At 45.7% G+C, this 18,050-nt stretch overlaps 1 protein-coding gene across 3 annotated transcripts in view; it reads left to right on the top strand.

Annotated features, from left to right (window-relative positions):
• The window catches only part of pcdh15a (protocadherin-related 15a), a 707,751-nt gene that overhangs the window by 373,786 nt on the left and 315,915 nt on the right, over nucleotides 1-18,050 (top strand). For all 3 annotated transcript variants that reach the window (XM_034185498.1, XM_034185497.1, XM_034185496.1), the window contains 3 exons: nucleotides 3,221-3,376; nucleotides 11,468-11,587; nucleotides 11,757-11,867. In XM_034185498.1, the coding sequence (XP_034041389.1) occupies nucleotides 3,221-3,376; nucleotides 11,468-11,587; nucleotides 11,757-11,867 (387 nt within the window). The remainder of the gene's footprint in view (nucleotides 1-3,220; nucleotides 3,377-11,467; nucleotides 11,588-11,756; nucleotides 11,868-18,050) is intronic.

Here is an 18,050-nt window from a genome sequence, read left to right as displayed (position 1 = left end):
CAGCGAGTCGCCTCCCAGCTGATCACCAGCCAGCGACTCACTGACAGCTGCAAGTGACGGCTCAGTGCACACAATGTGTCACATTAAAAACACAGAGACCACAGCCAGGACAGGTATATTAATAAGTACTACACTAACTACATACCCAATTACATAACAAATAACAACAACAACAACAAAAAAAGATCACATAGAGAGTGACACACTGGTGTGTGTGCTGAATGGACAGTGGCTGTGGCCGCCGACAGCAGCAGCTGTTGAGAGCTGCAGCAAGCGAGTGCACAGCACGCACATTGGCAGGCTGTCCCAGGTGAAACAGACTGTCAGATCATGACACGCAGCGGGCGATCTGAATGTCACGTCACCCACGTGAGCTGTGTTCCACATGACGCGGTGTCTGTCCTGTGGTGCGCCGCTTTATTCATATCATGTCATGACTGTACGTCTGTGACCATGGGTCATCTACAGCGGAACAGACGGTTCATACTTGTATTGTCCGCTCGATAAGAGGTGTTCAATAAAATGCAGTGTTTTTATGGTGTGTGTTTATATATATATATATATATATATATATATATATATATATATATATATATATATATATATATATATATTTATTTATTTTGCACAAGCGTGCACGAAACTGTCGCCGGTTTGTCATGCATGCCTGTGCGACCATTCGTCCTTCACGACAGCAGGTGAAATGTTTTGTGGTTCCTCATTTCGTGTTTGGGTTGCGGATTTTCTTCAGGTATCTGCGTCTTTTGTGTTATGTGTGAAGGGGCCCTTAGATGTGAATATGTTTGGTATTATTTACAGCCATGGAGGTTATTCGGCATTGCATAATACAATTTGACTGATCACATTATTTAAGCAATGGAGCACCAGTGGGAGCATCTTTCCTGCCAAGTGCCGTACTACATGCATCATTTGTTTCCATAAATCATGAACAATGAGCCAAGTCAATTCTTTCAGATTAGTTTTATGCCATTTAATTTACTGACTAGACAGGCCCAGTAAGAGAGTTCATATGCAGCTGTGGTCACATGTTTACAGTACAAACTCATTACTGACATCAAAGTCATGGCAACTGTATGCCTTCAGTAATTAATTTTAATGTTTTTTATTTTATTGGGGTAGAATTATTGTCCGACACGCATATTCAGTTTAAATAAAAAAGCCTACAAGTGTTAATCTATTTTTTTTGTTGTTGTTTTCTGAAATCAACAGTCAAATTTAGACATATACCAATTCAGATTATTAATTTGGTGGTGCAGAAATTTCTTGGAATTGCTCATTACTCCCCAGTGACAACAACTTCTATCATGTTTTTGCCAACTTAACAAAGGTTTGTTTAACAGCACTCATTGCATTGAAAAATTCAATATGGCAAAGTCCAAGTAGTGCAATTCAGGTCTGAGATACAGGATCATAGATTTAAGAGTCAGAAATGTCTGTTGGAGTTGCAGATTCCAAGATCATGCATTCAAAGATTTGTTGTGTGCTGAATGTAAATACAGGAACCGTTTGATCCGTCATCATTAAGTTTTTTCTACATATATAAATAAAGTTTGATATTGCATTGTGGTTAAATTGTTTTGGTACAAAGTAATTATGATTGAATATGATTTCAGCTGTTGTGGTATTTTAATTCTAAAAATTAATTGTATTTCCATACTGAAGTTGTTGCTATCGTTTTGTATTGTGTTGTTCCTAATAGGACTGTTTTTGAATTTTCTTGCAAACAATATGCAGATAAAGAAGGATGATGAATTAAATATGGCATTCGTTGGTAACAGAAACCATATCAATATTTTAAATAAAAATACAATTATTTATTCAGTAGTTGATTATAAAAAAAAATTATAATAATGGTTTAGTTAAGCCTAACAAAGTATTTGCCCCAGTTATATTATAGTAATGTTGAGCTAGTTTAGTTGAGCCTCAATAATTACTAACTGACCCCTGTTAGATTTTAGTTTAGTTAACCCTGCTGATTTATTTTTATTTACCTCTGTTCCATTCTAATGATGCTTTAGCTGAGCCAAACAAATAATTTCTTTATGTCTATTATTATACAAGTAATGAATGTTTATGAATTCAATGCTATGAATATTTCATGAGGTGAAAGATGGAATGCTTCATTCAACAAGGTGAAGCCTAGTTGAATGGTACGTTCCAGCTTTCATCAAATGAAATATTCATTCCATTGAAAGAATGTAAAAACTTTCATTATTTATTTTATATAATGGCTAAAATAGATGCTTGTCATTTAACATTATATGAATTTATCAACTACAGAAAAGGGACTTACATTTTGGTGTGGTGCTTTGACATCAACAGTCCAACACAAACTTTAAATAGGAGTCCAAAATTGCCCTCAGTCAACTTGGAAAAACAGATGGTCCGTGATACTTCAAAAAAAAAAGAGAAAGACTTTGTGTACTTCCTCAGTCCAGCGAAAAATTGCATCAGAAATTTGTCCAGCTTTAAATCCTAACAGCTCTTCATGTCCCCAGATGGCTTATGGCATAGTGGATTTGTTTTGGGTTTTATTTTTATGTATGTATGTTGGAAGAATTAGCACCGTCAATTAGCTTATTCAAATTGTCAACTGTCAGCAAAGCAAACTCTGTCATGTTTAGCTAAATACCGCCCCCACTTGTGTGTGTGTGGGCGGGGTTTGCAGCGTGCAATTGTACAAAATGTATGGAACCAAATTTGCATGGTAAATGGAACCACATTTGCACACTAAATGTAGCGCAACACAAATGGGACAAATACATGTCACGTGACCTGCAAAGCACCAATCAAATGACAACGATCCACTCAGACGTTATATAAATTACGTATAATAATGGTTTAGTTGAGCCTCACATAATTATGTCTTTACCCCTGTTAAAGTATAGTAACAGTTTAGTTGAGACAAACCATTTTTGATGCAAATTTTACCAGTTCAGTCATTCATTTTGATACATTACCTCTATTTTTTATGTGTCATGAGTTAGAGACATTTGCGGCTTTTTCTTTTGAATGATTGAGACTTAGTTCTACTAATGCGTAAAGCACTCAATTTCAATCAAACAAACAATTTTGTTCATTGTTTATTTGATTATTTACATATGTGTGTGTGTGTGTGTGTAAATTGTATATTTGTGCAAACAGTTTCTTTCTAATTCTCTATGTTTCCGATTTGTCTGCCTTTTTTATTCTCTCTCAGCCACCAAACTCCATTACTACCATTGTGGTTCAGGTTCAGTGCACCAACACACACGTTGGTACAGTAATTTTACACGAGGTGCGGATTGTTGTGAGGGACAAGAATGACAACACACCTCGCTTTCAGCATCCACGCTACTATGTTGCAGTAAATGAGGTAAGACATTGTATAGTGTTTGTGCAGGCGGTGTGATTAATCCTCATCCTACTGTGTGGGATGTGATCGAACTCTGGGCGTAATGTTTTGTGTACTTCTCAAATATTGTAACTCGTACCAAGCTAATGTCTTAAGCAGGGCTTAATTTGAGGGGGAGCAAGCCGGAGCGCGCTCCGGAACCTCTGACGTTGGCTCCGCTGCTATTTATACTGGATCCGTGATCCGCCACCTCTCTTGACTAACAAAATATTTTAAAAAATCACCGCGATTGCTCTCACTGCCACTCATACCGCCGCCCTCCTGTCTGCTGTGCGGAATTGCACCAAATCTGGCAACAGGTCCAGAGGCTACGCTCGCTGTTTTGATCCGGATGTTGACCGTAGCCGCAGAGCTCCGTGGCCACCGAGAGAGGACTTGGATTCTTTGCGGGTACTGCATCCGTACCTTCGGAAACAGTGAGCGAAGGGGGAGCACGCGCATTGTGTTCTGCGTGTGTCTGTTTATAATCTTCTCGCACAGAAGAAAAAGTGAGTGTTTACACAAGAGAGAAAAGTGAGAAAATGTTAATGCCTGTTTGAGAAAAGTGTGTAGTGAGGGGTTTTACAGCCTTAAAACATCTATAATAAGTGTAAAAAATAGCGCTACTTCGGGGATTTACAATACATGCCCAGTTTATTTTCGGTGTGGCGCACAGCGTTGTTCGCAAGTGCTCCCCCCCCCCCCCTTTTTTTTTTCTTATGCACTGGAGCCACCCTCCTCTGCGCTCCGGGACCTCCCACTTTACAAATTAAGCACTGGTCTTAAGAATTTGTCAGTATAACCTTCCTACATATGAAACATAGAAAAAGGTTCTGTATGTGAAGCTTCCTGAAAATTTTGGATTCCAGAAGCAAACATATACAGTCTTTCTGAGATAATGTTCTATGGACACATCAAACCAAAGTCAGACTCCTTGGAAATTCAGTGTAAAAACTTTTTTCGAATACGACAATGAAAATCACATCCTGCCTGCAGTAAAACACGGTCGAGGTTCAGTCATGCTGTGCAGCTGCTTTGTAGCCTGTGGTAATGGAAATATTGAATATATCAAAGGAATGATGAAAATAGATGATTTTTTATTCATTTAAGATCAAAAAGTGTTGGTCAGCACCAGAACACCAGGTTAGAGGGTGAGGTCTTAGGTATTCCAGCAGGATAACAACCCAAAACACACATCCATCAGTACAAAATAATGATTGAAAAGGAAAAGGAAAAGGATGGACTATTTTACCCCTCGAACCACTGGGGATATTTTTGTGGCTTTTCAACACTTTCAGTAATTCCCCTTTTAAGGTGCTTTTTTGAAAAAAAAAAAAAAAAAAAAAAAAAAAAATATATATATATATATATATATATATATATATATATATATATATATATGCCTACCCTGGTGGCCCAGGGCACATATGCCCCGCAGCTTGACCCGGTTGCCCAGTAATTCCATAAAAGATAAACAGATAAAGAGAATAGATTAAAGCAAAAATTATTGGTTACGTTCAACTTTAAAAAAAATGGTACCAGTTTGTTCCCCGTGTCATGAGGATTCAGAATATATATAGTTTTTAGGGCTACATATTATAGTCTGGGATTTTATCCCGGACAGACAGACAGACAGACAGAATCAGCCCTTGTAAATGCAACACTTTTGGTTTTGCTCCCATTTTGTATGAGATGAACTCAAAGATCTAAAACTTTTTCCACATACACAATATTACCATTTCCCTCAAATATTGTTCACAAACCAGTCTAAATCTGTGATAGTGAGCACTTCTCCTTTGCTGAGATGATCCATCCCACCTCACTAGGGTTGGGTATCGGTTGGGTTTTATCCGATACCGATGCCTACTCGGTATTTTTTAAACGATACCGGTGCTTAAACGGTTCTCGAACCGGTACTTAAAAAAAAAATGAACTGCACACACTTTGTCAAAAAAAACAATACCCTTTTATTCCTAAATAAAATTGAAACATAATATTAAGTTGTAAATCTTTAAACAATATAAATAAAACATATGATAATACTAAATATAAAATAAAATGTCCATAATATCAAATAGAACAATAATCCGAACAATCACTTTAATATAAATATAACACAAATATGGAACAAAATATTATAAAACAGTTATTGCACATATAAATAACTTCAATTCTTCAATTGCAGTTCTTCTGCAGGAATATCAGCATATTGGCCTTTTCTGGCAATATACGGCATCTTTCCTGGCTAACTGCATGTCCAGCACAGGAGAAAACCCTCTCAGAGGGGTTGCGGAGGCCTGCACGCACAAATACACCTCTGACAAGGCAGACAAATTAGGGAGGGTATCCCTCTTACCCCACCACCAAGCCACAGGGTCTTGTCCAGATGTAATTGCTGGCATGCCTTTGTAGAGCTCAGTCTCTTTCTTGACCTGCTCCGTGATAGAGAGGGCACTGCTTGTGCTCATAGTTGTGTGGAGAAGTTCCCGGTCTTCATCCGCAAATAACTGCTCCAAGGCTGACATCCTGTGAGCTCCTCTTTGCTGTAAAAAACAAACAAGTTTAGTATAACACAAAAAACAACTATTCATCATCATTGTAGACAAGATAAATAGTATATGACTGCACTTACATGTGTGTCCTCTTGCTCCACCTCCACCTCATCATCACCATCACCACCTACTTCTGCCTCACTCTGATGATGGTCCTCTAGTGGAAGCTGCAGACACAAACCGATTACACACAAAACAGAAATACTTAGTTAAAGAAACTGTAACATAGACATAGAGCATATGAAAAAGATGAGCAATTAGCCCACTGTCTCTGACAAATATGCTGTAAAATACCTGAGTTGCCGTGACATTGTCAATCGTTGCTTTCTCAAGCCTATCCCAAGCTTCTGTAACACCAACTCCCAGCTTGCCTTTAAAGCGAGGGTCCATCAATGTGGCCTCCTGAAGGAAGTTCTGAATTTCTTTATCCTGCAATGAAAACATGATTTAGTGTCCAGTAGTAAAAATTGTGTAGTTTGGCTTCTCTCTTTGTGAACATAGAGATTGGCTGCAAATAGATAGTACCTGGTATCTTTTTTTGAGATCTCCCCAGACCTTCTCTTTTATAGCAGCCACAAACATACTGTCATCATCTGTGGGTAAATATCGTGCCTCCAGCTTTGTGAGGATTGGGATGATTTGGCTGCATGTGGGGGACTTGTCACTTGACACGCAGAGGGTTGAGGTGTACAGGACTTTCATGCATTTCATGAATTCCTCTGCCTTCTCAAAATCACTGTCAGTGAGCCACTCTAGTCTATGGAATATATACAATAAAAAAAAAGAATGAAAATAATTACAAAAGTTAAACTGACATTATTACAAGGGACCCTCCTGTCTATCACCTCACCTGTCCCTCTCCATTGGCTTCCTCAGCCTTTGATCGAGGCAAGCTGCCTGGATTGCAGGGAACTGCTCCACAAACCGCTCAACCATGATGTACAGAGAATTCCAGCAAGTCCTCACATCAAGGATAACATTATGCTCTGGCAAATCTAAAACACAGACATTTGAATTACAATAAACGACTTCTTATATTTAAATGTATCATGATTATATTAATGCTATTTACTGAGGAGTCGTTGCTTCTCTCTCAAAACAGTTTTGCTTATGGTGGAGTGCTTCAACCACACCACCACTGCACGGATCTTTGCACACCACCTGGTCACAGCTTGGATGCCATACACCTTCTGTGCTGCCAGGTTGAGTGTGTGGGCAAAGCATCCAACTTTTAAAAATTTAAAATTTTTCAGGGCAACATCCAAGTTGCTTGCATTGTCTGCTGTGGCAGCAAGGACTTTTCCAGTCAACTTGAACTCCTGAAGAATTTTGTGGATTTCCTCTGCCACCACTAGCCCTGTCTGAGCCTCATAAACTGCTTCAGTGCTCAGAACTTTCTGCTGGATGCTGCCCTTGTAAATGTAGTGAACAGTCACTGTCAGATAGTGGTCCTGTGCCACACTGGTCCATCCATTGCAAGTAATTGCAGTTTTGCTGACGTGTGCAAGCTGTTGGATGACATTCTGTTTCACAACAGAATACCATGCAGGTATTAAGGTGTTGGATAGGTCATCCCTGGATGGTGGTTGATATTTACGGTTCAGGGCAATGCTCATCTCCCTTCAAAAAAAACAATATGTATGTGTGTGTGTGTGTATATATATATATATATATATATATATATATATATATATATATATATATATGTGTGTGTGTGTGTGTGTGTATATATATTAGTCTATTTTAATATCTGCCACATTTTCACCTAAAAGATAGTAATTCCACCGTGGAAAATGGATGAAGCCCCATCACCACAAATTTGGTGACTGCCCTGTGGATTTCCTCCACCTTCTTCTTGGGTAGTGCATTCTTCTTAGCCAGGGTGAAAGGAGTCACTGTGGTTACTTGAAAGCCAGAAATAAAAACATTACTATCAAAATAGTTAATAATATACACCTGTTACTCATTAAACGAAAATTGATACTGATGTAAATATACTGAAAGTTCAACATTTTGTTTACATATATTCAGACTTTTGCTTTAAGCAGACATTGAGCAGAAATATTTAATAGTGTAGCCTCGAGACAGGTATATCGACAGGTCACGTACAACTGGCCTACAGTCTTTAGCTATAGCTTACCTATTTGTTGTTCCTATGCAATTGCAAAGTTGCGCATTCAATCTTGTGCAAAATGCGCATTCAATCTCGTACATTTTGCATACATACAGTACTTGTTATGAGGTTCATGTTAAGCATAATGTCAGCAGACACTAAGTGGAACTATACATAGCCAGGCGTTAGACACACGCTGTTAAAATGCAACAGTACTTGCTAATGCTAACCTAAGACACTTAATAATCAAGATTTGCGGTTGGCATTAAACTAAACTTACCTGAAGAGGAACGGCTGCTGTCATCGTCATCATCGGTGATGTGCAACGCCACACTAGCAGGGCTGGGAGTGGGACTTTCTTCAATTTGCCCTGCAGCTCCTGCTGCCGAAGTGCTGGGCCGTGAAACGTCGCTCAGTTTATCAAACACCGTGCATTGTTCAGCTTTCAAATAAACTCCGTGACTGGCCAGATGTTTCATCAAATTTGATGTGTTACCTCCCTTACATGCAATTGTTTTATGACATCTGTGGCACGTCGCAGAGTCGTTGCCCTTGGGTGTGAAATGAAGCCAAACTTTGGAGCGTTTCGCCTTCGGCATTTTTATTGATCCTCTTGCTATCAGTTCTCATCAGCTAATGCGGCGCTGACGTCACGCAGGTTGATGCCGGAACACTGTGGTCGGTCGCCCCCTTTCGGCTCATGAAAAAAAAAAGTCAGGCACCAAAATGAGGCACTGAAATTTTCATTCTTATTCGGTCTTGTTACTACCATTTACATCGGAACCGGTGCTCTATTGGCACCGTGTTTCGGTACCCAACCCTACACCTCACAGGTGTGCCATGTCAAGATGCTGATTAGACACCATGATTAGTGCACAGGTGTGCCTTAGACTGCCCACAATAAAAGACCACTCTGAAAGGTGCAGTTTTATCACACAGCACAATGTCACAGATGTTGCAAGATTTGAGGGAGCGTGAAATTGGCATGCTGACAGCAGGAATGTCAACCAGAGCTGTTGCTCGTGTACTGAATGTTAATTTCTCTACCATATGCCGTCTCCAAAGGCGTTTCAGATAATTTTGCAGTACATCCAACCAGCCTCACAACCGCAGACCATGTGTAACCACACCAGCCCAGGACCGCCACATCCAGCATGTTCACCTCCAAGATCGTCTGAGACCAGCCACTCGGACAGCTGCTGAAGCAATCGCTTTTCATAACCAAAGAATTTCTGCACAAAATGTCAGAAACCGTCTCAGGGAAGCTCATCTGCATGCTCGTCGTCCTCATCGGGGTCTTGACCTGACTCCAGTTCGTAACTGACTTGAGTGGGCAAATGCTCACATTCGCTGGCATTTGGCATGTTGGAGAGGTGTTCTCTTCATGGATGAATCCCGGTTCATACTGTCCAGGGCAGATGGCAGACAGTGTGTGTGGCGTTGTGTGGGTGAGCGGTTTTCTGATGTCAATGTTGTGGATCGAGTGGCCCATGGTGGCGGTGGGGTTATGGTATGGGCAGGCGTCTGTTATGGACGAAGAACACAGGTGCATTTTATTGATGGCATTTTGAATGCACAGAGATACCGTGACGAGATCCTGAGGCCCATTGTTGTGCCATACATCCAAGAACATCACCTCATGTTGCAGCAGGATAATGCACGGCCCCATGTTGCAAGGATCTGTACACAATTCTTGGAAGCTGAAAATGTCCCCGTTCTTGCATGGCCGGCATACTCACCAGACATGTCACCCATTGAGCATGTTTGGGATGCTCTGGACCGGCGTATACGACAGCGTGTACCAGTTCCTGCCAATATCCAGCAACTTTGCACAGCCATTGAAGAGGAGTGGACCAACATTCCACAGGCCACAATTGACAACCTGATCAACTCTATGCGAAGGAGATGTGTTGCACTGCATGAGGCAAATGGTGGTCACACCAGATACTGACTGGTATCCCCCCCCCCCCCCCCCCCCAATAAAACAAAACTGCACCTTTCAGAGTGGCCTTTTATTGTGGACAGTCTAAGGCACACATGTGCACTAATCATGGTGTCTAATCAGCATCTTGATATGGCACACCTGTGAGGTGGGATGGATTATCTCAGCAAAGGAGAAGTGCTCACTATCACAGATTTAGACTGGTTTGTGAACAATATTTGAGGGAAATGGTGATATTGTGTATGTGGAAAAAGTTTTAGATCTTTGAGTTCATCTCATACAAAATGGGAGCAAAACCAAAAGTGTTGCGTTTATATTTTTGTTGAGTATGTATATAAACTTTCAAAAATATGTCCATCTAAAAATGTGCAAGGCTCTTCAATTTAAGCTATGTACTCATGTACTTTGTATTACTCAGAACTTGTTAATTTACATTGATTTTCTAAGATATTTCAACATGTGAGGGACGATTGAAAGGTTTTGAGCTAGATACAGAAAAAACTAGGGTATGATTCTCCATCTTTTGCATTCTTAGAAACCAACATTTCTCAACATTGCACTTGCTGAGTCATTTCTCGGGAAATGTTGGGTTCTCCAATGCAAAAAGATGTAGAACCATGCCCTGCTTTTTCTGTGTCAGGCTCAAAACTTTTCAATCACTCCCCATATTTACTTGAAATTCAAGAGCGCCAATAAATGTGGCCAAGAATGTGCTGTACACAGACTGTTATTTTTTTATTTTAATTTCTCTTGCCATTGAATTGCTACTCTCCCATCTTCAGGGTGTAACAGTCACAATATATGTGGGTTTTTGCTGTTTTGTTTTGTTTTTTTTGTCATGTGCATGCAGTAAGTACATGAAATACACGTGTATGTCTTCAGAGATTTGTTGTAAGTTTGTGACATTTCTTTACCAGTAAGTAAAATTTGAGTTCTATATTTCTTTTACGAAGTTACATTTCCTGCAGTGTGTCTAGGCGTTTTTTCAGTACGGTCTGTTCAGTCTTAGAGTCTGCCTGCCAAGTTCTGGCCAGTATTGACTTTTATGCCCTTTGTTCACACATTTTTGTGAATGGCAAGTTCAAAATCCATGCCATAGTTTGTTCATTATTCCAATATACAGCTGGCCCAACAGTATGATGATTCATTGCCTGTTGCTGTCAACTTCACTGAACAACATTTTTTTGGCTCCTTACTGCTCCTGTGGACCTCACTGAGGACTCTGGGGAGGAGTGGAGCTTCTCATGCTTACATTTTCTAATTCTGTCTTCAGTGTGTGCACAGGCCTTCAGACTATGCTTACTGCATCATTTCCCTTCTTGAAATAATGTTTTTTCTTTCCTTATTCTAACGGAATGAACTTGAATTGCTGGATGCACGGGCTGTCGGCAATGAATGGATGTTGCACACTAATCACTGGTGGCTGTTTCAGCTGTTGACTTTCTTTTTACTCTATTTCTCCCTAGCTCACACCCGTTGGAACGACAATATTCACCGGCTTCTCAGGAAATAACGGTGCAACAGACATTGATGATGGGCCCAATGGACATATAGAATACAGCATTCTTTACAACCCCAGTGATCCGGTATATGGGCAAATCACAGCATGATAAACACCCTCTAGACCATTGTAATTTATTTTGAAAACTGACTAAATGTTTTTAATAATTAGCTTTCCTTTCAATTTTATTATATCAATTTCTCTTTGTCCTTTCTGTTTATCTGCACCTTTTTTTCTCATTATAAATCTTACAGGAATCTAACAGGACAGTGAGTGTCGCAAACACACTATCTGGGAATATTATTCTTGCAGAAAGGCTGAACTATGAAGAGAGAATGCGCTACCTGGTTTTAGTCCAAGCCAATGTAAGTAAAACAGCCCACACAGTCATGTGATATGACTTTTGACTCTATCTATCTATCTATCTATCTATCTATCTATCTATCTATCTATCTATCTATCTATCTATCTATCTATCTATCTATCTGTCTGTCTGTCTGTCTGTCTGTCTGTCTGTCTGTCTGTCTGTCTGTCTGTCTGTCTGTCTACCCATCCATTGTCCTACTTCCCTACTTAACTACCTACCTACCTATCTAGCAGTGCACCGGACTGGCTACATACAACACTTATCTGTGCTTTACCTACCTACTGACCTACCTACTTACCAACCATTTACCTCACCACCTACCTACCTATCTATCTGTCCATCTATATCTACCTCCCTCATTACCTGCCCATTTCTCTACATACCCATCTTCCTTCGTACCTGCCTACCTACCTACCTATGTACCTACTTACCATTTACCTAGCACCTACCTACCTATCTGTCCATCTATTTATATATCTACCTCCCTCTTTACCTGTCCATTTCTCTACAGACCGATCTTCCTACCTACCTGCCTACCTACCTACCCATGTACCTACTTACGAACCATTTACCTGGTCACCTACCTATCTGTCCATCTATCTATATATCCACCTCCCGCATAACCTGCCCATTTTGTTGTGTGGGCCGCTGAAGAGGAGGTACTGCTGGCCACCACCACCAGAGGGCGCCCTGCCTGGAGTGCGGGCTCCAGGCACCAGAGGGCGCTGCCGCCTTATGGGAGTAGCCTGGGTGACAGCTGTCACCCATCACCAGACTCAGCTGTTCCACTCAGCACAGAGGTATATCAGGAGGGCGGCGTCTCCACCTCAGTGCCGAGATATCGCCTTACGTTGAGGTAACGTTCTCTGCACTAATATTCTGATTAACTGGCTAAAAGCTTTGTTAAACCTTTGCAGGACAGCTGCTTATTGTGAGCTAAATTGCTTGGAGAAGTACTCACCTTTCTGCAGTATTGACGTGAGGTGGAGTCAGCTTCTTCCCTCTCTGTGTACTGGGTGCAGCCGCATCCACACCTGTGTGTTTGTTCTCTTGCCAGCAGTACCGGATCCGACGAGCGGAGGCAGTGGCCACCTGGGAATTCGGGACTTGGCGGTTCCAGTATTTCCAGGGTTCGGTGGCAGGGGAGATCTGGGTGGTTCCGGCTCGACTTGGACGGACGTCTCCTACCTTCGAGCCTGCCCACACGACACCAGTGGAATTCGGTGCAAACCCAAATTGTCAATTGTTGTATTGGTTGTGCATTTTCACGACAGTAAAACTTATTTACTTTCTCCATTGTCCGTTCATTGCGCCCCCTGTTGTGGGTCCGTGTTCCAACACTTTCACAACAGGATATCTCGGCCAGCGTCATGGACCCCGAGGGGCGTCAACCGGCTGTTGAACGGCCAATGGAAGACCAAGGCGCGGCGGAGGCTTCGGGAGGGGTAATCGGTGAGTTGCAGCGGATTCTCACCGCTTTCACCTCTCGGATCGATTTAATGACCGAGCAGCATGTTCTCCTGAACCGCAGGGTGGAGGCTCTCGCCGCACAAGTGGAGGCGCGCCCTTCGGCGCCGCTGCGGCTCTCCCTCCCGAGGACCCTGCGCGCGGAAGTGACGTTCCACTGGTCGTTCAACGGTCCCTTCCTCCGTCCCCAGAAGCATACATAAGCCCTCCAGAGCCGTACGGAGGCTGTGTGGAGACGTGCGCGGACTTTCTGATGCAGTGTTCGCTCGTCTTCGCACAGCATCCCGTGATGTACGCGACTGACGCTAGCAGAGTAGCTTATGTGATAAATCTGCTTCGCGGGGAGGCACGCGCTTGGGCTACAGCGCTCTGGGAGCAGAACTCACGGCTCCTTCATACGTACGATGGGTTTGTACGGGAGCTCAGAACGGTGTTCGATCATCCCAATAGAGGAGAGTCCGCTTCAACCGCACTACTGTCAATAAGACAGGGGCGTCGGAGCGCAGCTGCCTATGCAGTCGCCTTCCGCATCGCGGCGGCGAGATCCGGCTGGAATAGCACTGCCCTCCGCGCTGCCTTTGTAAACGGACTGTCACTGGTCCTAAAAGAGCATCTGGTGGCTAAGGATGAACCGCGGGATTTAGATGGGCTCATCGATCTAGTTATACGACTCCACAACCGGTTAGAAGAACGCCGTCGGGAACGAGGCGAAGGGCGTGGCCAGGCACGCGTCGTCCCTCTCCCTTCCGGGTCCGATCGAGCTCCGCCCTCCCCACGCTCCTCTGTTCCTGCGCTCCGTGCGCCTATGGCTCCCCCTGCTGACGAAGCTATGGACACGAGCAGGGCAACATTTAGGGCACCTGGAGCACAAAGGAGGCGGGCCCACGGAGCTTGTTATGTTTGTGGCTCAAGTGAGCATCTCGCAAACGACTGCCCCGAGCGGTTAAAACTCCAACGCCCGCCCCTAGAGACTGGGCCAGGGGTGGGCCAAAATATTCACGTGGGACACATCCACATTGCTACACGACTCCCAGTCACGATCCTGTTCGAGGATTCAACCCTGAAGGCCCCAGCACTGGTGGACACGGGCTCTGAAGGGAATCTGCTTGACAGTAGATGGGCCAGGGAGATAGGGCTCCCTCTGGTGGCTCTTACCTCGCCTGTGCAGGTTCGGGCGCTAGATGGCTCCCTACTCCCACCAATCACACATAAGACACCTCCAGTAACTCTGGTGGTGTCAGGTAACCACCGGGAGGTGATCGAGTTCTTTGTGACTCAGGCCACCTCCCGTGTGGTTTTGGGGTTTCCATGGATGCTAAAGCACAATCCCCGGATCGATTGGCCGTCCGGGGTGGTGGTTCAGTGGAGCGAAACCTGCCATCGGGAGTGTCTAGGTTCCTCGGTTCCTCCCGGCTCCCAAGCTAAGGAGGAGGTCCGAGTCCCGCCCAATCTGAAGGCGGTGCCGGCGGAGTACCATGACCTCGCTGACGTGTTCAGCAAGGATCTGGCTCTCACGCTTCCTCCCCACCGCCCGTATGATTGTGCCATTGATTTGGTTCCAGGCAGTGAGTTCCCATCCAGTAGACTGTACAACCTCTCACGGCCGGAGCGCGAATCAATGGAGACCTACATCCGGGACTCATTAGCTGCCGGGTTGATCCGGAATTCCACCTCTCTGATGGGTGCTGGTTTCTTTTTTGTGGGTAAAAAGGATGGCGGGCTTCGTCCATGCATTGATTATAGGGGGTTGAACGAAATCACGGTTCGCAATCGATACCCGTTGCCCCTATTGGATTCGGTGTTCACCCCCTTGCATGGAGCCAATATCTTCACCAAACTTGATCTTAGGAATGCGTATCATTTGGTTCGGATCCGGAAGGGAGATGAATGGAAGACGGCATTTAACACCCCGTTGGGCCATTTTGAGTACCTGGTCATGCCGTTCGGTCTCACTAATGCTCCCGCGACCTTCCAAGCGTTGGTAAATGATGTCCTGCGGGACTTCCTGCACCGGTTCGTCTTCGTGTATCTGGACGATATACTCATCTTTTCCCCGGATCCTGAGACTCATGTCCGGCATGTCCGTCAGGTTCTGCAGCGGTTGTTGGAGAACCGCCTGTTTGTGAAGGGCGAGAAGTGTGAATTCCACCGCACTTCTTTGTCCTTCTTGGGGTTTATCATCTCCTCTAACTCCGTCGCCCCTGATCCGGCCAAGGTTGCGGCGGTGAGAGATTGGCCCCAACCCACAAGCCGTAGGAAGCTGCAACAGTTCCTCGGTTTTGCTAATTTCTATAGGAGGTTCATTAAGGGCTATAGTCAGGTAGTTAGCCCCCTGACAGCCCTGACCTCACCAAAAGTTCCCTTCACCTGGTCGGATCGGTGCGAAGCCGCGTTCAAGGAGTTGAAACGGCGCTTCTCGTCTGCACCAGTTCTGGTGCAGCCCGATCCTAGCCGCCAGTTAGTGGTTGAAGTGGATGCCTCGGACTCAGGGATAGGAGCGGTGCTCTCCCAGAGCGGGAAGACCGATAAGGTTCTTCACCCGTGTGCCTATTTTTCTCGCAGGTTGACCCCGCTGAACGGAACTATGACGTCGGCAATCGGGAACTCCTTGCTGTGAAAGAGGCCCTCGAAGAGTGGAGACATCTGTTGGAGGGAACAGCCGTGCCATTCACGGTTTTCATTGACCATCGGAACCTGGAGTACATCAGGACCGCCAAGCGGCTGAACCCCAGGCAAGCCCGCTGGTCACTGTTCTTTGGCCGTTTTGACTTCCGGATTACCTACCGTCCCGGGACCAAGAATCAGAGGTCAGATGCATTGTCCCGGGTGCACGAAGATGAAGTCAAAGCGGAACCGTCGGATCCCCCGGATCCCATCATCCCGGAGTCCGCTATCGTGGCCGCCCTCACCTGGGACGTGGAGAAGACCGTCCGGGAGGCCCTGACCCGTGTCCCGGACCCCGGAAACGGACCAAAGAACAGACTATACGTCCCACCAGAGGCTAGGGCTGCGGTCCTGGACTTCTGTCACGGTTCCAAACTCTCCTGTCACCCAGGGGTGCGAAGGACCGTGACAGTCGTCCGGCAACGCTTCTGGTGGGCATCCCTGGAGGCCGACGTCCGGGACTACGTCCAGGCCTGTACCACCTGCGCCAGGGGCAAGGCCGACCACAGGAAGACCTCAGGGCAGCTACAGCCACTGCCCGTGCCTCATCGCCCCTGGTCCCACATCGGTCTGGACTTCGTCACGGGTCTCCCGCCGTCCCAGGGAAACACTGTCGTCTTCACGATAGTGGACCGTTTCTCCAAGGCGGCCCACTTCGTGGCCCTCCCGAAGCTCCCAACGGCCCAGGAGACAGCGGACCTCCTGGTCCACCACGTCGTCCGTCTGCATGGCATACCATCAGACATCGTCTCCGATCGCGGTCCCCAGTTCACCTCACATGTCTGGAGGAGCTTCTGCCAGGAACTGGGGGCCACGGTCAGCCTCTCATCTGGGTACCACCCCCAGACCAACGGGCAGGCAGAGCGGGCGAATCAGGAACTGGAGCAGACACTTCGCTGTGTGACAGCCGCGCACCCGACGGCCTGGAGTACCCACCTGGCCTGGATCGAGTACACCCACAACAGCCAAGTGTCATCAGCCACCGGCCTCTCCCCGTTTGAGGTGTGCTTGGGGTATCAGCCCCCCTTGTTTCCGGTGGTTGAGGGAGAGGTCGGTGTGCCTTGTTGCAGGCCCGGACGAGGGCGAAGAAACATGCAGACCGGCGGCGAGCCCCGGCCCCCAAGTATCGTCCTGGGCAGGAGGTCTGGTTGTCCACCAAGGACATTCCTCTACAGGTTGACTCTCCAAAACTCCAAGAACGGTACATCGGACCTTATAAGATCCTCAAGGTCATCAACCCCGCCGCAGTGAGGCTCCAGCTTCCGGCCTCACTGCGGATCCATCCAGTCTTCCATGTTTCCCGGATCAAGCCTCTTCACACCTCACCCCTCTGCACCCCGGGTCCGGCGCCGCCTCCTGCCCGAATCATCGACGGAGCACCGGCTTGGACTGTCCGCCGGCTCCTTGACGTCCGTCGGATGGGCCGGGGTTTTCAGTATCTGGTGGACTGGGAGGGGTACGGACCCGAGGAGCGCTCCTGGGTGAAGAAGGGCTTCATCCTGGACCCGGCCCTCCTGGCCGACTTCTACCGTCGCCATCCGGACAAGCCCGGTCGTGCGCCAGGAGGCGCCCGTTGAGGGGGGGGTCCTGTTGTGTGGGCCGCTGAAGAGGAGGTACTGCTGGCCACCACCACCAGAGGGCGCCCTGCCTGGAGTGCGGGCTCCAGGCACCAGAGGGCGCTGCCGCCTTATGGGAGTAGCCTGGGTGACAGCTGTCACCCATCACCAGACTCAGCTGTTCCACTCAGCACAGAGGTATATCAGGAGGACGGCGTCTCCACCTCAGTGCCGAGATATCGCCTTACGTTGAGGTAACGTTCTCTGCACTAATATTCTGATTAACTGGCTAAAAGATTTGTTAAACCTTTGCAGGACAGCTGCTTATTGTGAGCTAAATTGCTTGGAGAAGTACTCACCTTTCTGCAGTATTGACGTGAGGTGGAGTCAGCTTCTTCCCTCTCTGTGTACTGGGTGCAGCCGCATCCACACCTGTGTGTTTGTTCTCTTGCCAGCAGTACCGGATCCGACGAGCGGAGGCAGTGGCCACCTGG

The sequence above is a fragment of the Thalassophryne amazonica genome, chromosome 13, assembly GCF_902500255.1.
Source record: "Thalassophryne amazonica chromosome 13, fThaAma1.1, whole genome shotgun sequence".
NCBI lineage: Eukaryota > Metazoa > Chordata > Actinopteri > Batrachoidiformes > Batrachoididae > Thalassophryne > Thalassophryne amazonica.
Note: the sequence above shows the minus strand (reverse complement) of the source record. Positions and strands in the feature narration are given on the sequence as shown.